General features: G+C 37.8%; 1 protein-coding gene across 1 annotated transcript in view; it reads left to right on the forward strand.

Moving 5' to 3' along the window:
- Nucleotides 1-24,337, forward strand: part of ITGA9 (integrin subunit alpha 9) — a 496,852-nt gene that overhangs the window by 432,848 nt on the left and 39,667 nt on the right. The window contains exon 24 of the mRNA XM_063452059.1: nucleotides 22,424-22,549. Within this exon, the coding sequence (XP_063308129.1) occupies nucleotides 22,424-22,549 (126 nt within the window). The remainder of the gene's footprint in view (nucleotides 1-22,423; nucleotides 22,550-24,337) is intronic.

Here is a 24,337-nt window from a genome sequence, read left to right on the forward strand (position 1 = left end):
ACCAAGAATGAGACGACACTTCACTTTGAGGGTAAAACAGGAACTCTAGATTTATTCACACACTGTCTTATAAAGGATTCTCCCATGCAAGGGAGGGATTTACAATACACCAATCACACAATGGTTACATCCCACAGATTCCCTCCCCTTAGCCTGAGAGGTAATCCAATTATACATACAGTTTAAAACATACTTTTTAACCAACATTCACAATCAATCCATTCAGGGGAACAACATATTAAAAAATGGCATAAATCAGACCAGGGGTTCAGAAGTTAGTAAAATATCTTTTTGGGCCCTGGCTGGCACATGGCTATCTGGCCCAGACCGGTTTCAGAGTCTTCTATCCTGGAGATAATTGAGAAGTAATTCAATTATCTCCCAGGACAGAGACAAGACTCCATTATGCACATGGTGAGCACAAAGCATTAAAATACTATAAAATACACAAAGTCACATTTTATACATAAAACACAGACATGTCACATATCCCCAGATAGCTGGGATCTGAGCGCACAAAACTACCGAATAGCGCTCAGATCCTATTCACACAGTTCAATTGCCATGGAGCCGAAGTCTTTAACTACACGAATGGGCTCCATGGCATAGCTATCTGGGTTAACACATTCACATAAAGTCGGGTCCATAGTCCAAAGGCAAGAGGCGGGCAAGCAGCCCCCTCCAAGGACACGTGGCGAGGTCGGTTTCGCCACACTGGTCACCAACTACCAAAAATCCCCTAGAAGGGGGGAAGCAAAACCAGCCCCCAGTGCTGCCACCTGCAAGGAAAACAGTACCACAGTGTGTTTATATATAATGTTGGTGTTTTAATTTGTTTATATATAATGTTGGTGTTTGTATTTAGTGTTGACAGTTGAATGTAGAGGTGTATTTGTGTGTAGTGCTGGTGTTTAAATGCTGAGATGTATGCACATATACACATGCATTGCCACATACACTGCCACACACACACTGACACACATATACACACACAGACACAAACACATGCAGACACACAGATAAAAACACTGACACGCATACAGATACATGCACTGACACACATATACAAACACTGACACACATACAGATACACAGTCATACAGATATACTTACTGACTCACATACAGATACAGACACACACAATAACAAACATATGCTGGTCATCTTTTAGCCACCTTCCTGATTTCTAACTTTTTGGTGTGGGAGGGTGGCATCTGCGGACTAGGGCTCTTTGGAATCAGTCCATACCCCTCCTCTCTGTATAGTTCCATGTATGTTAGCTGTATTAACATTGCTCCCAGCACTGGCTGCCAATGTGAGAGAGGTCCCTGAGGACAAATGCCCATCTGGTGGCCCCAAGGTTATCGGCAACCTGATGGTCCCCTCAGTGTGCAGACCCCAGTGCAGCCACACAGTCTGCACCGACAGTAGTTCCATCACTTTTGCAGATCACTCCTAGCCAAGGAGTAACCCCTTTAATTTTGTTTCGTGGTCACTATGGGCCCCTTCCCACAGGCAGTGTATCTACTATTCTTTGTTGTGGTAGACTTACATTTTGAGTCTCCTATAAGTGAAATAAAACTAAGCATAGTAAAGAGAACTAGTAGAGAGAAAAGAAAGGAAGAATGGACTAAGAAGAGGGTGGAGATGACTTCATATATAAGGAATTTAGTGACACTAAAGAAAACATTGTATACAGTGCAGTCACGATGTAGTTATTATGTCCCTTTGCCATCCAATTGAGATGGGGATGCTAGAATCACTGCTGTAGTCTATGCAAAAGCAAAATGACTGCTATTCTGGGAGAAACGTGCTACATGTTGAGTGACTTTGCCTTGGTTTTCATGGAGATTGTTCCTTATATACCATCTTGATGCAGAATAATACATGCTATTGTGCTGACAAATCTCCCTCTATGGGAGACATTTAGCATGGCAAAACAAGTGCTAAACAAGTGCTAATTATTTATAGTGAGGCACAGTAACAGCACAAGGTAAAGTAATGCATATATGCATGGAATAGTGCTTAGTTTTTTTAAAGTTTTAACATCCAAGAGAAAAACCACCCTGTATTATCATATGTTGGATTAAGAATGGAGAAACAACAAAAAATAAAATAAAACACAATTTAACATACTAATAAAAACTACCCACTGTGACACAAGAGGAAAAAATATCTGCTAACAAGAAAAAGGTCAAAGTCAGATCACATATTCTTCCGAAACGTTAAAGAACAACTTCATTGAGTTACGGACTATAGCAGTAAGTTTGTCCATAAAATACATTTCTGCTATTTTACTCTTCATTTCAGCCATAGAAGGAATAGATGAGTTTAACCATGCAGCTGCCAGTGCCACCTAGCTGCCAACGTTATGTTTATTAAATAGTCTCTGTGATCAATGGGGGCATTTCTTAATAGATCTAGATAACAGAAAAACCAAGGGGTCTAATTTGAATGGTCTATGGAAAACGTGAGAGAAACACCTCCACACCCCGATACTCTCACAGTAGGGTGAACCCGAGGGCAATCCCACCACATATGCTTAAACATCCCATTGAGAGTGCAATGTTTCAAGAAGAAATCAGACAGTGTTTTCTTAAACAGGTTTACAGAGGTTATGCTAACTCATGAAGATCTTCCCATATACTTTCGACACCCCCCACTCCACTCCATTAAGCTGTAGTGGTTTTGGTGCTAGGAAATCTCCGTAAAATAACTGTAACATGCATTCACACTAGGTCAGATGTGAAACCTGACATGTTGAATCATGTTGAATCTCATTTTTGAGTTAGTATATACATTTTCTAAACTATTTTCAAAAAAATATATCTAATTTATAACTTCAGAAAGAAACTGTCCTTTCTCCAAATATATATCCAAAATATAATTTATTGATAGTGTATAGGCTAGGAGTAGGCAAACTTCTGCAGTACAGTTGTTGTAGATTCCATATTCCATTTTCCATATGGGTGGCAAAGCATGACGGGAGATTAAGGCTCCAACATCTGGAGTGCCAAAAGTCTGCCTACCCCTGGTATAGGCACTAATGTCTGGAAATGTAAATCACCCAAAAGGTAAATTTAAAGCAGATCTGTCACCCTATACTTGCCTTTCTTCAATCTGTTCCTCCTCTTCTCTCCCTCACTTCTTCTTTTTCATTATTTTTCTCCTAACAGTAGATACCCTTTTGTAGTATGTATTTTATCTCTGCTTGACAAAAGGTGAATCTTTGGTAAGTTTTGTATTTCCCCAGCCGTCACTAGTATTGTCATCACAAGACATTACTCTTGCACATATAGCACTGATGTGGGAAAGAGGGTCCAGCAGCTGCAGATGGTAGCAGTTGCAAGGGACAGCTTCAGGTAAGTAAAATGTACGTCTCCTCTGCACCCCATGGTTACCAAGTACCAAGCGTTGAAATAACTATTTGAGGCCTTTGCAAAATATGCAGAGAGGCCTCAAGGTGACAGAGGAAGTTTAAAGTAATTAATTTACATGTAATTATTGAATTATGAACTAAAAATTAAATTTCCTTTCCTTACAATATTTCATACTATCCATGAAATTAAAGACATGCTAATAGATTAAAAAATTAAAGGTTATTGCAATTATATCCATACATTTTAGTACACCTTATTAAAATGTGTGTACAATGCACAACCACTCATGTAAAAGGGTAAAGTTGCTATATGCAGATAACATTTCTTGTAACCAAGAGTCTGCTGACACCTATATTCATATTCTAGTATTAATTGCTATCCATCTAATCTTATTGATTATTTTAATTGGGTAACTAACATAATAGATCAGGGGGATGCAGTAGACTTTGCTTACCTAGATTTCAGTAATGCTTTTGACACTGTTCCACATAGAAGGCTCACCAATAAACTGCAATCTTTAAGTTTGGATTCCAATTTTGTTGAATGGGTAAGGCAGCGGCAACAGAGGGTTGTAGTCAATGGAGTATATTTGAAGCAAGACCTTCTACCAGTGGGGTACCTCAGGGATCTGTACATGGACCCATTCTCTTTAATATTTATATTACTGATATTGCAGAAGGTCTTGATAGTAAGGTATGTTTTTTGCTGATGATACTAAAACAGGGATGATGTTCCAGGAGGGATAAGTCAAACTGGTTTATGGATTGTAGGATAAAACTTACCAGGAAAGGTTAAAGGATCTTAATAGCTTGGAGAAAAGACGAGACAGAGGGCATATGATAGAAACATATATACCGTATATACTCGAGTATAAGCAGAGTTTTTCAGCACATGTTTTGTGCTGAAAAAACCCAACTCGGCTTATACTCGAGTCAATGTCTGTATTATGGCAATTTACATTGCCATAATACAGACTGGGGGCTGGCAGCGAGCGCTTACCTCTCCTGCAGCTCCTGTCAGCTCCCTTCTCCTCCGCGCCGGTCCGTTCAGCACCTCGGTCAGCTCCCAGTGTAAGTCTCGCGCGAGCCGTGCGGTCATAGTGCGGCTCTCGTGAGACTTACACTGGGACTTGCAGAGGGAGCTGACCAGACCAGCGCGGAGGAGAAGGGAGCTGACAGGAGCTGCAAGAGCGGTAAGTAAATGCTCTCTGCCAGCCCCCCTCCTACACAGCCCATGCCACTGGACCACCAGGGAGTGAGAGCCCCCCTCCCTGTCATGTATCAAGCAGGGAGGGGGGACGAAAAAAAATAAATTATAATAAAATAATATAAAAAAAATAATAATAATAATATTATTTTTTTAAATAATAATTTAAAAAAATAATAATAAAAATGCCCACCCCCCAGCAAGGCTCTGCAACACATACACAAACACACACTGCATCACACACACTTACACTACACTCATATACACACACTGCACTCATATACACACACTGCACTCATACACACACACTGCACTCATACACACACACTGCACTCATACACACAAACTGCACTCATACACACACTGCACTCATACACACACACTGCACTCATACACACGCTGCATTCATATACACACTGCATTCATATACACACACTGCACTCATACACACACACTGCACTCATACACACGCTGCATTCATACACACACGCTGCATTAATACACACACTGCACTCATACACACACACACTGCATTCATACACACGCTGCATTCATACACACGCTGCATTCATACACACACTGCACTCATATACACACACTGTAAATAAATATTCAATTAATATAATTTTTTTAGGATCTAATTTTATTTAGAAATTTACCAGTAGCTGCTGCATTTCCCACCCTAGTCTTATACTCGAGTCAATAAGTTTTCCCATTTTTTGGGGGTAAAATTAGGGGCCTCGGCTTATATTCGGGTCGGCTTATACTCGAGTATATACGGTACATAAAGGGAATCAAAACAGTAAAGAAAGAGACTATATTTAAAAGAAGAAAAACTACCACAACCAGTGGACATAGTCATACATTAGAGGGGCAGAGGTTTAAAAAAAAATTCAGAAAGTAGGACTTTACAGAGAGTGTAGTGGACACATGGAATAGCATTGCAGCTGAGGTGGTAGAGGTTAACACAGTAAAGGAGTTTAAGCATGCGTGGAATAGGCATAAGGCTATCCTAGACTTAAGATAAGGCCCTGGACTAATTAAAGTATTTAGAAAATTGGGCAGACTAGATGGGCCAAATGGTTCTTATCTGCCGTCACATTCTATATTTCTATCATTACAAGTGTCTTCTACTTCTACCTGCATGGGGCATGATCTACTCATTTGTGGTTCTGCCAACATTGTCCTATGCTATGTCAAAGCCATCCAAGACAAACCGTAGGCACAGTTGTTTTTTTTTTTTTACTGGGTATCCACACTTACATGTGCTGCTACAGAAAAAAACTCAATGGACAACTGATGATTTGTTAAGTGATTCATTCTGGCTCCAACTATTCATGGCTGGCAGGCAAGTGATACATATGGGCACTGCTTCAGTGTAAGACCCCTTAGAAATAGTGTTGTAGCCAGGATAATAATTGAACACCACATATATCACACATGACATGCTGGTTAGGGATTTTTGCATTGAAGCATCAACTGCTGCTTAGCACATGGTATAGTTGATATCACGCTTCCCCCCAGCTGAGCCTTATATGGTGGAATTCTTTTGTTTGACTTATATGCTGCCAAACTCGTTCATATATTATTACATTAATGGTTATATAAACTCATAGGAATAAAGTTCTGCCTGAATATGGATGACTCAGTTAAACACACTGTTGGGAATTATGAAAATTACCATTGATTCACTTTCTTTGGGGTAAGTCAGTTTTAGGAATAAGGTGAAACAACTGCCATTTAATCCTGGTTCATACTTTATTAAAGGAGTGTACATTATAAAAAACTGTTTTAAAATCACATTTTGCTGATGAATTTGAAAACTGAATTGAATGAATCAAAATGAATACAAAAAAAACAAAACACAACAGAATGTATAGAACATTGTGTGTCAGGTGTAGACAATAGTACCGATGTGTGACATTGGTATTTTTTTTTGTTTTAGAAATTAGAGTGTGTTTTGGAAAATGTCTTAACACTTGATCAGTTTTGGGAGTCTAGCCAATTTCTTAGATGTCTGTAAGGAATCCAAGTCTATCCGTATTTATAAAAAAAAAGACATGACATGTTTAGGGAATGGGTTGTTAAAAAGACCAGGATTAACCCAATTCATGCCATAAAATTATTTCTGTGCATTTTTAAAAAAAGTAAAGAAAAAAAAAAGTATTCTAACTGTTTTATTTAACTATAGGCCATGACACCAAATAAAAAGTAATGAATACACACACACACACACACACACACACACACAGGGTCAAAGAAAACCCTATAGGAAAGGCAATGCTTTTCTATAAGGAAGGCGTAATGCGTATGGCGCTTGCCGCGCATGTGTATTAGGTCCCCCCCATCGGATGACTTTGGCGCTAAAATCGGTTAAGTGAATAAAGGGTTATTTTACAATGCTGGGAGGAGGCAACGAAGCAGAAAGGCACTTTAGTATTAGGAATACATTGCTGTATTCCTACCACTAAAGTGTTCCTTTAACATATCAACATACTTTCAATGTTTAGACATGCTGTTTCTGTCTTTCCCTTCGTTGCATGCCAGTTTACGGTTTCCTGCTAGATGTACTTAATTACTTTTCTGAAATATGCAATGCTTGTATAGGAACTAGAAGACCAGGATGATCATTCAGCCAGGAGCCTCTGACATTAAACATTGCGATGTAACAACTTAAAGATTATTCAGTGATTTTCCCAAAGAAATCAGATCACATATAATGTAGGCTTATTCCTATTTTCATTTATTTTCATAAACAGAACATAGAAGAAACGGCAAGTTCTGTTTGTTGACCTTCTCGGTTAGAAATTAATACAATCCAGCTAGGATTTATCCTGCTCGTTTTGAAGTTTCATGAAAGTATTGAATTTTAAGTTATCACCGACAAAAGACTTTATTGTGTATTAGCATCTTAATTACAGCTGCAAACTTGTGAATGGACTGCAATACATGTATATAGGTTCAGATTACCAGACATCTGGTTTTACACATTCATGTATTATTAAGGGTCCTTTGTACACATCCAGCTGATTTACTGGGAGACATGCTGTTATTCTAGGATTTTGGCCAAATAGTTCACAGCACAAGGCCCCAAAATATCACCTACAAACCTCTTCCTTCATCCTATCTCTCGTTTTTATAAAGTGTAGCACAGCATTACATGTTCCTGTCTTTTATTATTATTACTATGAGCTGATCTATGAAATAGTTGTGGCAAGGGACAGAAAGAAACCCATGTGTTAATGCAGACAAGAAGCACATATTTTAAATTCCTTTAAATGCTACAGTCTCTATATACCCACATTTCTTCTCCATTCCCTAAACAGTCAGTTGTGGAGAGTGGCAGCAGTTGGAATACATATGGAATAAAATGTTAGGTCATTTAACCCATGACCTATTATTCTATTTTGTTTTGGGATAGTGTTAACAGTGGTTTGGGAAGTTGATTAACAGAGCCTGGAGGGAAAGAGGTTAACAGCGAGTAGAGAGGTTGGCTGACAGGGCCTTGAGGGGAAGAGGTGAACAGTGGGTTGTGATGTAGACTGACAGGGGCTGGAGTGAAATTCATTACTTGCATTACAGGGAGGGAGGGAGAGGAGCATATATGGCGTGGCTGGGGGGGGGGGGGGGGGATATCAAAGAAAGAAGGAAGGAACGGAAGGGGATAAGAATAAGTATACATTAAAGCTATGAAATAAAAAGAAACTAAAGAAAAACAGAAGTTAAAGGGACACTATAGTCACTTATAAAAAACATTAGCTTAATTAAGCAGTTGTGATGTATAGACCATGACTCTAAAGTTTCACTGCTCAATTATCTGCCATTTAGGGTTAATTCACTTTTGTTTCTGTTTATGCAGCCCCTAGTCACACCTTCCCTGGCTGTGACTAACACAGCCTGCATGAAAACAAAATTATTTAATTTTCAATCAGATGTAACTTACCTTAAACTTTTTTTTTATCTCCTTCTCTGTAAATTGAACTTTAATCACATTCAGGAGGCTCCTGCAAAGTCTAGCAAGTTATCAGCAGAGCAGGAGATAAGAAATGCTAAATTAAACAGGATTTGAAATAAAGGAAGTGTAAACATTAGATGCCTCTTTACAGGAAGTGTTTAGGAAGGCTGTGTGGATCTCATGCAGGGAGGTGTGCTAGGGCTGCATAAACAAAGTGATTTAACTCCGAAATGGCATAGAATTAGGCAGGAGACTGCATGGGCATACTCTATACACCAAACCTGCTTCATTAAGCTAAGTTGTTTTGGTGACTATAGTGTTTCTTTAAAGTTGGGACATCGGTGCTGGATTCAGGTAAGTCACTGCAGTGCCAAGAAAACGGATATGTTTTCCTGGTACTAGAGAGTCCCTTTAACTTGTTTAGATGCCTGGAGTGTCTCTCTAATTAATCTGTTGGAGCTATTTTAAAATCTCGGCTTTCTGTACTCTATTTCAATCTACTACTTAAAATAAAATAAAATAGTCAGTGAACCTGCCTTCTGTAAATGTGTGGGGAAGAATGCTCTATTTGAGGTAACTTAGAAAATGTAATCTAGGCATTGTAGTTGAGCAATCACGTATAGGTGAAATTATATACTTTGGATAGTGAAATAGCTAATTTCACCGCGGATGCAGTTCCCATAATGGTGAACTCAAATTTAGATTATTCAAAGATGCTATCCACACCATGATGCTTTCTCATTTTAAAGGCATGCAAAGCATCATGGGAGTTGTAGTTCTATAACATCAGGGGATCCACCTTTTAGTCACCCCAATCTGATCTAACCTAATCTATCTGTCTGTCTCTGTGCCTATCTATCTATATATCTATCTATCTATCCCCGACAACCAATTTACTTCTAAGCTGCAGGTAGTTAAGGAGGTAGTGAGGGACCTGACTTGACCAAGTCTAGGCAAGCACTTACGTAAAAGTAACACAAATAATCTGAATGCACCAGGATCCCTTATGAGTGAGGCTTTAGTTTGAAAATAAAGGGTATCTTTTCATCTATTCCAGATGGTGTTTGTAATGACTCTTTTGGCACAGCTTTAAAAAAAAAAATTTGCATTTAGTTATTAACAAAAGATTGTATTCTCTCTTTTTCACATAACAACACTTCCCTTATCTGAAATGTTATCCCTTTATTTGAGACATGGCGTTTCAGACACATATCCACCCTTGCTGTGGGAACCAGTGAGAATAGTTTAGACTTTGAATTCTTCTTCAATGTTTTCTTCTTCCTCAAAAAAATACAACTTGCGCATTTTACAAAAACATATTCATGATTACAACCACACCGACAGCTGGAATAATTAAACTATTTTGGGTTAATTTGTGAAGTCCAAGAACGTAAGGGTGATTTTTCACAGCCAAAAACTGGCTCCAACTCAGATTAACCCCTTAAGGACACATGACGTGTGTGACATGTCATGATTCCCTTTTACTCCAGAAGTTTGGTCCTTAAGGGGTTAAGTCATGAGTTAAAATAGCGCTCTTATACAACTTGTTGGTCATTGTCCAAACTTTTAAAGTATATTTGTAAGTATGCTCTTTACATAATATTGAAAGGAAATTCACAAAACATTGTGTCTACCAACTTTTTCCTTCAACACACTGGTTTGCAAGATAGTTTCTGTTTACAGCTATAAATCAGGATAAGAATGTGCCGTAAAAATGTTTTGTTTGTCTCTATTTTTTTGACTAGTGGTTCCAAATAGGTAGCTCTCCTGCTGCATCTCTCATGATGCTAAGGGAACTGTAGGCACTTTGTTTTGAATGGGTTTATATGGATAAATATGAAAGTAGCTCAATGAATGGTGCAATGCCCCCCTTCAGGTCAATAAATGGTGCCTTACCCCTCCCCCCCCCATTTGAACTATTCCACTATTTTTATCAGATGGTCATAGAGGGGCCATTGTATTAGTGCACCATGGTGTGTTGCCACGCCTGCAGTCTAAACTCCCAATGCTTTCTCATGGTAAAGCATTGGATTGCCTGAGATTATCAAGCTTGATCATCTCAGCAAAAAAGGTGTGGTGGGATGCCGGAGACCAGTGGTGCAATGGAATAAGGTAAGCAAAACACACAATTTTAATACTGGCTGCATGGGCCTGGTCATGTATAGTGTGAGGAATACACATGTGTATCACTAACGATATAGTGTTCCTTTAAGAATAATTCTGAATGAACCATGAGTGAAGCAATACTGACAGCCATCTGGTAACCTGTTCATCAAAGTGACCCTTCCACAACAAGTTCATCTGAGTAAATATATTATGTATCTAAGCATATAATTAGATCTGTAAAAACAAATATACCAAATCTGACAAAACCACACATTTGGGCAGAGAATTTTTCTTTTTCTTATTGTAGTCTTTATTTCCTCTGCTGTAAGTATAATATATATGAATGACATTTTGTCATTTTTACTGTTCAGTTCTAACTAAGGCAGTAAATTCATAAGGCATAATTTTGATGAATTATATAATTTGTTGCTTTAGTAGCTTCTATCTGCTACGCCCAACTCCATCACCACAATTCTTGAAGGGTCAGTGGGTGTTACATTGTTATAACGGCCACCATCACGTTCCACCCGTCCCTGAAATTGGCCCTGTTTAGGACACTCCCCGCAGCATCACAATCCTCCCCAGCAAAACCAACATACTGGCTTTACTACCAGTACTTCAGCATCAAACTGTTCTATTGTCTCTTTCCTGCATGATAAATGTTTACTGCAAAGTAGCATAGTGACAGAGAGTAGGAGAACTCTAGAAGGATTCACCCACTTTTCCTTGTTACCAAAGAGAAGTTTATACTATGGACTGACAGGTGGACATGCAAATAAAGAGCAATACAATTAAAATACCAATGTTGAGATTATGCTGTACCTGTCATGCCCCAATTTTTATCTATACTTTCTGCTAGAAATTGGAGAATAGAATAGGTATATCTGCCAACTAGTAGTCAAATCTTTGACATATACTCTATGCTGAGGATTTGACTGACAAGGGAGTGCAGACAAGACCTCCTACAGCCGGCCTTCTGATGTCCCAAGAATAGCAACCACAGCACATGTGTTTCTGTGGAATCTTCCTAGCAGATGATGCTAGCGCTGGCTATGAAGTATATGAGTGGAGTGACTTTCAGATGCCTGCATAATGGTAAAGATGCTAGTATGTTGGCATCACACAGGAGGATTATGGGTATATCTCAATATTTTACATTGCGCAGAGGTTGCTGGTGGCCCAGAAGAATTCCAAAAATTACATTTGCTAAGTATAAGGAAGCAAGACTAATTCTGTTTATATGCTATGCACACACACCAACACTCACTCTACAAAGTAAGATCACAAGACCATTACAGATCACAATATTAATATGGAAGAGTTTCTATAGACATTTCTATATTCCCCAAAGTGGGGTTTCCTTTTGACTCAAGGAGAAATCATTGAATCAACTGCAGAACCATGAGCAATGTGTGGAAAAGTCATTATGGTGGACTTTATGGTTCTTTTGTCAACCTAAATTACTATTTGAGTGAGGAAAAAAAGTCCAAGAAAGAATAATAGAGAAAGTAAATCTCCCCTTATTTTAACCTAAGTAGAGCTGGATTATAGTACAAGGGTAACTGAGCTAATTGTATTCAGTTGACATATTTTAGAAAATTGCTTTTCAGTACCAAGATTATGCTTATCTCATATTAGAATCTAGTCCTTAGATGTGCTGTCATTTAAGGTAAAGAGAGAGGATGATATAAGAGATGATTTTCACAGCAATGTTTGTTGATCAGTTGGTTACATGTCTAAAATATTGCTTATCTAAATTCCTAAAGATGTGATGTTTCAGACAGGAACAGACAGGAAGCTTACATATCACTATGCAGATTGCACAAATATTCATTCATTGTGCAAGGTATTTTAATAGGAGGGATTCAATGAAATCTACCTTTTTTAATTTCTTCCTGGAGAACATGAGCAGAACAATGTTACACATTTACGCCTGGATACTATTAGCAGCATGTACTGTGCTTACAAGGAGAATTAAAATACATCTTCCTCTGTTCTCGTCTATTAGGAAATTATTATTCAGTAACTTACAATGCTAAAAGAATACAGCCCTTAATTTATAAGTTTATTAATTCAATTATGTACTGATATTAATTGCTGCTTATATCTTGTTTCAGATACAATGAGGCAACTGTTGCCAGGGACATTAGAGTGTTGGCAGATAAAATATCGTCTGAATGGTTAATTTATATTTCCTGCACCCTCTTAACCCAATTACATTTTTCAATTTCAATTTTTCATTTCCTCAATCCAATTCAAGTATGGGATAAAAAATAAAGAAATAGCAGTGCATTCCATCCAGGAATTTTGGGAACATTCCATCAATCCAGGCGTACTATCCATTGTTCTCCCATGAAATCTACTAACTAAGGGAAAACAATAGATGGCATCTTTGGATTAGTGAGTTACCAACGTAGATCTGTTAACATGTGACACTTAAAGGTAGCAAAGATACAATTGAAATGAAAGCAATGTACCGTATATACTTGAGTATAAGCCGACCCGAATATAAGCTGAGGCCCCCTAATTTTACCCCAAAAAACTAGGAAAACTTATTGACTCGAGTATAAGACTAGGGTGGGAAATGCAGCAGCTACTGGTAAATTTCTAAATAAAATTAGATCCTAAAAAAATTATATTAATTGAATATTTATTTACAGAGTGTGTATATAATGAATGCAGTGTGTGTGTATGAATGCAGTGTGTGTGTATGAGTGCAGTGTGTGTGTATGAGTGCAGTGTGTGTATATGAGTGCAGTGTGTGTATATGAGTGCAGTGTGTGTGTGTGTATATGAGTGCAGTGTGTGTGTATGAATACAGTGTGTGTATAAGTGCAGTGTGTATGAATGCTGTGTGTGTGTGTGTGTATGAATGCAGTGTGTGTGTGTGTGTATGAGTGCAGTGTGTGTGTTGCAGAGCCTTGGTGGGTGGTGGGCATTTTTATTATTATTTTTTAAAACCTTATTTTAATAATTTTTTTGTTGTATTATTATTTTTTATTTTATTATTATTATTTTTTTTTTGTCCCCCTTCCCTGATTGATACATGGCAGGGAGGGGGTTCTCACTCCCCGGTGGTCCAGTGGCATTGGCAGTTCAGTGGAGGGGGGCTGGCAGCGAGCTCTTACTTACCTTTTCTGCAGCTCCTGTCAGCTCCCTTCTCCTACGCACCGGTCCGGTCGGCTCCCTCTGCAAGTCCCAGTGTAAGTCTCTATACAGTGTAAGTCTCTCTATGACCCCACGGCTCTCGCGAGACTTACACTGGGACTTGCAGAGGGAGCTGACCGGACCGGCGCGGAGGAGAAGGGAGCTGCCAGGAGCTGCAGGAAAGGTAAGTAAATGCTCTCTGCCAGCCCCCTCCTACACAGCCCCTTGTCTGTATTATGGCAATGTAAATTGCCATAATACAGACATTGACTCGAGCATAAGTCGAGTTGGGGTTTTTCAGCACAAAAAATGTGCTGAAAAACTCGACTTATACTCGAGTATATACGGTAATTACAAATGTTCTAAAGTGTGTTGTTTTAATGATATGGCTTTGCAACATATACATACATTACATCCTCATTGCCTAGAATCTGTATTTCTGATTAGTAAATCTAAAAAAGTATAATTTCTAAACAGAATGTTTAAGCCAAATTAGAGATTGAAACTAACAATATACTGGTTCTGCTTTAGCATAGCAATACTCGGTCCCCGAGAGACCCACTTACTAAGTTTTAAACTGTTATTGAACAGTTTGACAGAGTCTCCTGGCACCATTACCACAACAGCTTGCTGTACTGGCTGTGGTGCTCAGAGTAAACCCTTAATGCAAATCCCAAAAATGTTCTTAAAGTGCGCTTTTAAGTTATTTGCAATTGAGAATAAAATTAAGTTCATGTGTGTACAATAAAGCTATGTGTTTTTGCAGATCATACATTATTTGCACATGCTTTGTTTACATCAATAACTCAAGGGAATGAAATGAATAATGTGTAAATATTGATATTGGGTGAACATTTTAATGCTGCAGCAGAACCATGACTTATATTAGCATTGTTTACCCTTGTATATGAAGACACATTTGAATTATTAGCATTATATTAGCATTGTTTACCCTTGTATATGAAGACACATTTGTAATGTTTTTTTGCTCAGCAATTATCCCCACATTTTGAAAACCATTCTCAAGGACATTTTGCCATGCAGGTGTGTACAAACTCTCACATTAAAATGGCCGGATACACCATGTTCATCACTGATTAAAATGTTTAAATAGCTAATAAAATAAGCATGTTAGAAACAGCATTTTAATTAACAACAATGCAATTGTTATATGTTATGACATTGGGGCATAAAATTAGTCTTATGCCAGATGTTCCAAGGCAGCTGACAGGTGTGATACGAGGATAACAAGCAATGGCTTAAAACTGCCACTTGTAACTACCACCAGTGCAGCTGATGTGGTCTCACCGTGGCCCACAATCTGTGGGGGTCTCATAAAGGGGCCCTCACACTTGGGGCAACCCTCATACTCTAATCAGGTAATCGATAATGTGATGCTGCCCTTTAACAGCATAACCCGGCCCATGTCCAGATTAGCATTGCTGGGCAAAGTAAGTTTAGGTCACTTACTCACAGTTTACAGAGAGAGTCACATGAGTTTGGAGGAGGCACAGAGGGGAGAGGGGGAAGGGAGAGCCCACCCTAGCTCTATATTCCTATCAGGCTCCTCTGACCTGAATTTAGAAAAATTGGGTTTCAATTAATTATTTTTTTAAGGAACACTATAGTGTTAGGAATACAAAACTGTATTCTTAACACGATAGTGTCCCTCTGCGGTATGACCCCGCTTCATTCACTTACCTTATTCAAGTGTTGGGGTTGCTCGGTGCTGGATCCGGAACCTCCTCCCACGACCTCAGTGATAGGGGGGACCTAATACGCATGTGCAGCGACCACACACACGCCTTAGGGCTTCATCGGGTTATTCACTAAAGTAAAAATTGCTGTGAATTGAGACAGGGAAAACATTTTTTCAAGCAATATTCAGACCTACAATGTCTCTCTCCCTTGCACCCCCCTTGGCGCTGGAAGGGTTAAAAACACTTCTGACACTTACCTGAATCCATCCCGATGTCCCTCAGTGCTGGGTCAGGCTCTGCCTCTGCTCCTCCTCCACTAACCTAAGCCAGAGGGGGGGATCTAGGTGCATGTGCAGCGAGTAGACAGCCACTAGAGGTGGAGTTAACCGTGCAAGATAATTATTGCAGTTAATTAATAACTGCAATAATAACAATTGCAGGGCTAAATGGACTGGGACAGTGCACCCAGACATTTCCAATGAGCTGAAGTGGTCTGGGTGTCTATTATGTTCCATTACATTTGAAATTCACTTTGAATTCCTGACAATCATCACAGTAAATAACCATGCAAATACATGCCTGCATATACATCTGTGGCCCAAAAAACGCCTCAGAATTTCTCTTTAAAAGATTTGACGATTATTTTTTTTCTACCGAGAATAACAAAACCAGAATTGAAAAGTTAATACCAGAAATTTTGATCAGGACCAGGCACTGTCCCTCCATTCAGTGTTAAACCATTTTGAGCAGTTTAACACCAAGTAAGGGCCTCTGGCCATCCACAGTATGGCTCCTTCTAGAGATGTGGCTAAGGCAGAGATGACACACTTCCTGTTGTCATACTATTTTATACCGTCAGTTGGAGCTCTGATAGGCTAAAAGCAGTCAGCTGACACTCTCAGCCAATCACAGCTGCCCATTGCTGCTCTTGTTTATAATGAAAACATAAAATTTTTACAAACTGTTTAATGTTTAATGAAATTATGGTACCAGGGAACTTCAGACACTATAGCCAGTTTAATGAGGTGAAGCATACACAGTGCCTACAATGTGCTTGCTGATTAGGTAGTGACTTAATGTTTGGATATTTTAAATAATGGCAAAAAATGCATATTTCTTATATTAGGTGTTTTCTTTTTCTTGTCAAACAGCCGACAAGTACTGACAGGTGAAGTGTATGATCCTATCTGCATCCGCTGAGAGTTCTCACACTGTTGCTATCTCACCTTCCTGCTCTTGCTGTGAGAGGGTTGAATATTGTTCCAAATGGCAGCTGTGTGCAATCACAGTCATGTTATATATATATATATATATATATATATATATATATATATAAACTGAGAGATTTCTGAGTGATGACATATTTTCTAGTAGACGTCTGCTGATATAGCCTTGAAGCATGGCACGGTTCCGGTGTGGAAGTTGAAGTCTCTCAGAACATATAATAGGTACCACAAAGATTGTTTTTATGAGGCTAATCATGTTACATCCCCACAGTGCAAGTACAAAAAAAATTAAATACGCAAGAAGGACCCCTAAAAGGGCAACTTGAGATATGCTTGTGATGCATAACAGTAATTAGTTGAAATTGCACAGTACCTAGCAATATGCTTTCAGAGAGACTTTAACTTCCAGAGCCGGCACCATACTGATGATACCCAGTCAGAATTGCAGTCCATAGCTGGTATCTAGTCAGCGATCCTTTTAGACCATAGCCCATACTTTGGTTTATAAAAAAGCTGTGTCAATTGCTATATGCAAAAATGCAGTATGATATCTGAAACATGATACCTGTCTGTGCTTGTTTGCATTTCAAGTTGTGGAAACATAATTTCTCGAGATTCTATTCCCAAAGTCCTCAAAGTCCAACTTGGCATATGCAAATCATGCATAACAGTAATTATTTATATAAACAATATCAAGTATGATTATTGAGATGATCCTCCAAAAATGCTACCTAGGCAGTAGACTTGAGCTGAAATAGTTGTCAGCACTAAGCCCTATTTAATGCATCTTATGTTCGAGTGCACTGAGATATTAGGAATTGGCAGTCGTGGCATCTCTAGCAATCGTATTTGGGGTTTACCCAGGGGTCTGGAAGTAAATCTTCAGTGTGAGAATAGAAAGTGACTGCAGTGACATATTCAATACGTATATATGGGGCTATTTTAATGTTACCCATTATGTATCTCTTAGATTGTAAGCTTGTTTGAGCAAGGTCTTCTTCACCTCATTTTTTGTCAATATTATGTTTTATTATTGTTGTGTTATAATTGGTCATTTCAATACAATTAGTTAACTTTAGTAGTAGGACTTAGGGTTAGGGCTAGAGGTTGATTGCTAGGGCAGTGTAAGGGTTTGGTGTGCTGTTTACTGTTAGGGCAGTAAACATGCCCTAGATTAGTGTCATTTACAGACTTGTGCAGCAACTATTGCAGGTGCTGCCATTAATCTAGATTGGCATATATTCTCACTCTTAAGTATTTGTATACATTGAATTGTTGCTAGCTATTTAGCTGTATTAATATATATATATATATATATATATATATATATATATATATTGTTTGTGTGTATATATATATATATTGTTTGTGTGTATGTATATATATATATATATATATATATATATATGTATATATATATATATATATATATATATATATATATATATATATATATATATATATATATATAAACAGAAATGAAGAGATGCACTCCAAGGACTTGGTAGATGAAAAAAGGGGTAGTTTATTCCAATAGGTATAGCATTAAAAAATAATACGGTATATCTTTAGTTTTAAGAATATATATATATAGTAACCTAGTAACCTTCATGTCAAGGTATTGTAAGAATTCAGCATCTATCTGAACACGTCATTAATCTCATTAATCTCACTGCATTGAGTCAGATCACTAAAATACTAATCCAGTGAAACATGTAATATCTGATCTGTATTGATCTGACATATTAGATTCCATATCGGTTATTCCCCGTGATGTAGTGAAATAATGTACGCCAGTCACAAATTCCATTTGCAGTACAGGAAATATTATACATTTCATTGGCTAGGTCCAACTGTGTTTACAGTAATTGGAACATGAATCATAACAAAGTCAGAAAGATGTCTGGAAACTTTTCTGTGAAGGCAATTGTAGATCTTCTTTCTTTAAACAATTCTCTCTTTGCGTCTATCAATTAAAGAGAAAGGCAGGGCTGTAAAACACAAAGTTGCAAATTGTTTTCAGTAGGATGTTTTCTTAGGACCAAAGATTTACATCTGTTTATGCATCTGCTTTTCCTGGCACTCGTCTTTCGTATTCCACTTCTCGCGGAAATCTTACTTTAAATGCAGATTTATTGAAAATTATTGTAAAAGTCAGTGTGCATGCTGGTATCCCATAAATACTTGGAAGTGCTCATTGTATAATCTGAAGGCTTGTCTGTCTCTTTAACCTTTTTGTTGGCAATTCAACTTTGCAAAACATGTATTAAGTTCTATTATTTCCATAGGACTGCTACTGCACTAGGTATAACCTGACTGCATCAAACCAATGTATGGTGTTTTGGGTGACGATGCAGCAAGCATGTTTTGGGGCTTTTTATTTAATCCAGAGGATCTTAAACTGTTTTACAGGAACATATACCATGTACATTGCTTTAGTATGGTGAACAGTTCTTAAGATGTAAAATGAGCATAGTTAGATATTTATTGAAATACATTTTACTCACTTTCATTTTCACACCTTCATAAAATTAAATAAAATGTGATGGATAAAGGCTTTTACCAAGACATGGGAACCCTGGGAAAATTACCTTAACAGTTAAAGACCTATAACCAGACCTATAACCCCCCACCCACCACGGGTCCGGGATTACCGGTACCCCGGCCCACGGTTACCCTTTATGTTCGCAAAGTTTAGGTTATTATTGTGCATTTTCTCTTATTTTCTTGTTTGCTTCATGTTACAAAAACAATGATACCTGATAAAGGACAAATGTATGCAACCGAGAGCCACCATTCAGCGGGCTCATGCATAACTCCTTATTTCATTACAATGTGTAACAATAACCAAACAAACCATGGGGCTCTTGCATGAGCCAAACCATAAAAAGTCTTGCTTTGTGTCATTGCAAAATAAAGAATTAACAGAAATTACTCAATTGTGTCAAAGACAAAACACACATTGAAAGCAACATTCAAAATAAAGACATGTCAGCTACATAAAAAATAAAATTAAAAAAATGTGATGGATGTAATGGGATAGGAACTGCTGTGCCTGTCAATAGGGACCCATCATTTATACTCACCAACTTATCCCACAGTGCTCACAATATTAAAAGTTGAATAAAACTGCAAATCATTGACAAAGAAAACACATTCAAAAGAACCAGGAAATAGCATGCAGACCAAATCTTTAATTCTGTTCCTGAGGGTTAGATTCGGTTCCTGGAAGTTAAGAACCACAGATGAAACCACAAATTGTAAAATCCCAATTGTTCACACAGTATAACAATGGTGGAACAGTAGTGCATAGAAACCCATCTAACATCTACCCTCCTTCCCTTAGCTATTGTATCTCCACATGTGTGAACTGTGGTGGTTTGGTGATTAGTCCTTTCAAAGAGAAATATGCAGAAAAATCAGTTCTGTCCAAAAACCTGACAGTTTATAAATCTCAGTGTGTAAGACACAGGTGCAGGAAATGAGTTGAAGGGAATATTGTGTGAGTTTTTGTGAATGAAAACATATAGTGTTACTATTATTATTATAATTATTGTTATTATTATCATTATGCTGGTTATCTTCATGTGCAGAATTTACATATTGCCATGTTCAGAGTTGTAAATAATCTAATGGAATCAATAGTAACAATTGTACTTCCGAGTATCATAATGATTACTGAAAGTTCTGATTTGCAGAAAACTATTCAGTCAACTATTTTAAAAGGCACGTGTAAAGTTGTTTTTACAAGCAACTGCTATTGTTTGGTTTTGTTAAAGTAGCATGAAAAACAGCTTAATTTAGCAAATTTAATTGTTCAAGTTGGTGATTTTCAGGTCAGATGCTCCTGATCCTTACTAACCGTAACAGTATTTACTTAAAAAAAAAAATAATAATAATAGAATATCAAATTTACAGCCAGAGTAGACTTACAGAATTTTTCCAGTATGGTTATTTTGATCATAAGGCCTCAGTTTAATATTTTTGGATACGCTTTTCAAGCGATTTAATATTTTTGGATACATTAAAAAAAATGAAAGTATTTCAGTATTAAAAAATATCATATATAAAATAATATATTAAAAATATCAAAATATCAAACTATTTTTCAAAATATTTAATAATTTTTAAAGTTTATCCAAAAAATAATAAATTATTTGAAAAGCTTGTTCAAAAAGACTGTAGCGAGCCAAAAAAAAAAGGCATTAGCAAAAAGAGGCATTAGCAAAGACTGGCTAAAGGAAGGCAAAACATTTAAAAAGAATTATGTGTCTCTAACTCTACATGTATGAAATAAGAGTGACACTAGGTAGATGAGAATGGAAAGGGTATATACAGTCAACAAATGTCTATATGGAAGGAGTACTGAGCACTGAGAGGAGGATGGAAGGGAGGAGAAGTGAGGACAAGAACGTCCAGTGGTTTTAAATAAATAGCTTAAACTCCATGGAATGGCCTGAGTGTCCTCCATGTCAGCCCATGGCAGTAAACCTGAACTGAACTGACAACAAAGTACACTGGGCTAGTAAAGAAACAATATGTTAAGTGCGCACACAGGATTAGCAGAGACCACCTTACTTTCTTGAGAAGTACATGGAACTCCTAGGGTTCCTACTGCTTTGTGGTAATCTACGTATTTATTGAGACCCTTTTGTATATTAATGCTTCATAAGTGCTACATTATTTTAAAGATCCCTCCGGTCTTCCTTTAGCCTGCCTGTGCAGACACTTTGCCAAGCAGGGTAAATCTCCTCCGTTATGCTTCATTGCCAGCATGCCTGCATCTGAACTGAGTAACATCTACACTCAATAGCCAGTTATAGAATTGTCAGCCTGGGAGTAATCATAAAAGCGAGAGCACATGCTATTCTTGGAACGCAGGAGAATTGCTTGTAGGACGATTGACAGATGGGAAAAAGTTCTAAATAGGTTTTCTCACAATCTATACATTTGATGGCAATTCTGCTAGCAAAAAGTAGAGCAGGAATTTTCTGATGAGCGTAAACCTACTTAAAAAAATGAATAAATCTATATTATTTACTCATCTCCTGCATGGGGCCTACAGAAAGAGGAGGGTGTTAATGTCCCACAGCTCAGCAGTTTTTATTTGTTTGACGATGCAGTTCTACTCTAGCAGGGGTAGGAAACCTTTTGCACTCAAGATGTTGTGGACTACATCCCCCCCCTGATGCTTTTCCAGCATTATGGCCCTAGGAGCATTAAGGGGGATGTAGTGCACAAAATCCGGAGTTCCAAAGATTGGCTGCACCTGTACTAGAGAATAATTGCTCACTTGCTGCTAATTGACTGTAAAACAGTGCCTCTTTTCATATACCATTTTAAGAAAAACTACATCAAATCATCTAACGATCGATTTGATTGCTGTTTGCAAATTATTTGCGCAATCATGACTACTAAGGAATAGCTTGAACAAGTACTAGCATAAAGGACTGCCAATAACATGGGGTTTGGGGTTTCTGATGGTGTTCTAATGTAAAAGAATTATTCAAGAATCTGTCACTTCAGATGTTAGGTGTGAGTGAAAGGCTGCATAGATAGAAATCGAGAGGATATATGATACCATTTGCTTTATTGTTCATAAAGTCCACCAATATGTATTTGTGTTTTCAATTTTTTTGTCTTTAATCCAAGGAAATAGAAGTCAAAGTTATTGACTTTTTTGAATATATTTTCTTTCTACAGGTTGAACAGGATAAAGGTCATTGTTCTTTCCAGAAAAATCTTGTACCATGTGTTATTCCTCAGGAAAAGGAGAATATATTTCATACAATATTTGGTTTCTTTACGAAATCAGGCAGGAAAGTATTGGTAAGTGTATTAATAATAAAATAAAAAATTCAAGATCATATTTATTGTGTTCTACTTTGACATTAAGTAAATTAGAGCAACCCGGTAACAAACAAAAAATTTGTTTATCAGTATGTATGATGAAAGCCTCATGAAATTCTCATAATGATTTAGAATATCAGATTAATTTAAACTAAATTCTAACACAGTTAAAATGTATCATAAGACAAAGTCGTCCACTAGAGGCACTTTCTTTATTTTTTTAAGGCATTTATTTTTGGCATCATGACATCGAACACAGTTAAATCTTGCTATATGGAGGCACTGTATTTCTTCTCTTTGAGGAGAATAATATTGACACAACGTATAGTCTGCTGCACATGCAGAGCAGGGACTTCAGTGCTTCACTATGAAATACTTTGGATCAGAGCCGGTGCAATGATTCCTGCCGCCCTCTGCAAAGATCTGTTTTGCTGCCCCCTCATAAATGCAACTGCATTCTCTCAGGTTTATTCACTAAACTCTGGATTGCAGTGAATTGAAAACCGAATTGCAAAGTTTAAGCAAGATCAGTTGAACTGTAACAGTAGCCAAGTTGGATAATTCTTTTAAATCAGCTATTGTAGCCTAAATTTGCCAATTAGGTCTGATCAGCTGTCCCTTTCCTCCACAGGACACATTTCTACTCTAACAATATCTTATTGAAGTATACACACAATGTCACACACACACTCACTAACACACACTCTTACTGAAGTATACACACAATGTCACACACACACACACACTCACCAACACACACTCTTACTGAAGTATACAAACAATGTCTCACACACACACAATGTCACACACACACTAACACACTCCTATTGAATTATACACACTGTCACAACACTCTTACTAACACACACTCTTACTGAAGTATACACATAATGATACACACACTCAGTAACACACACTCTTACTGAAGTATACACACAATGTCACACAAAAACTCACTCTTAGTGAAGTATACATAGAATGACACTCACTAACACACATGCACACACTCTTACTGAATTATACACACAAACAAACCCATAATAATCAATCATAATAATCATGAAGTTGTTATTGCTTCTGATGGGGGAGCAGGAGAGCCGTGCACTCTGAGCACTTGCTGCTTCCTACTCCCTCAGCGTGTTTCCTGTGTTTACAGGCAGGGGGCAGCCGGGGCACCAGGTTTTGAAGAGCCGCTCACCCAGCGCTCCAGCCCCAGACAAAAGCAGCTCACCAGGAAACTTCCCGGTGGGCGCTCCCTGCAGGTCGGTGCCCCCTGCAGGTCGGTGCCCCAGGTGAATGCCGTCTTCGCCTCATGGTAGCGACAGGCTTGCTTTGGATTGGCTTGAGATCATCATAATGATGATCTCAGAGGAAGGCAGCCATGGCGGATCGGGATTGCATTACATGAAAGTGAGTTTAACTTGATTATTTTAATTTGGTAAGGTGGCATAATAATTTAATGCAACCAGGAAATCTTTGTGTTCCTCTTCATTCAATATATAATAAGCAAAAAAGAAACTGTTGAGTTGTTAGCTGTAACGTTTTGGAAATGTACCCTTGGTTTTTTTTTTCCAGGAAATCTCCTAAAATATGCATAGGCATAATCTTTAACAGCCACAACTACCTGCTGATAAACTGATACTTCAATGACTACAAGAGGAATGAATATTAATCTTTTACCTTAGAGTTATTTTCCATATAAAAGGATAGCTCCCTGTTTGACTTTTTTTTTTTCTTCAAGCAATATTTTTTAAAAGTTTCCACTGA

The sequence above is a fragment of the Pelobates fuscus genome, chromosome 4 (genome assembly GCF_036172605.1).
Source record: "Pelobates fuscus isolate aPelFus1 chromosome 4, aPelFus1.pri, whole genome shotgun sequence".
Classification (NCBI taxonomy): Eukaryota; Metazoa; Chordata; class Amphibia; order Anura; family Pelobatidae; genus Pelobates; species Pelobates fuscus.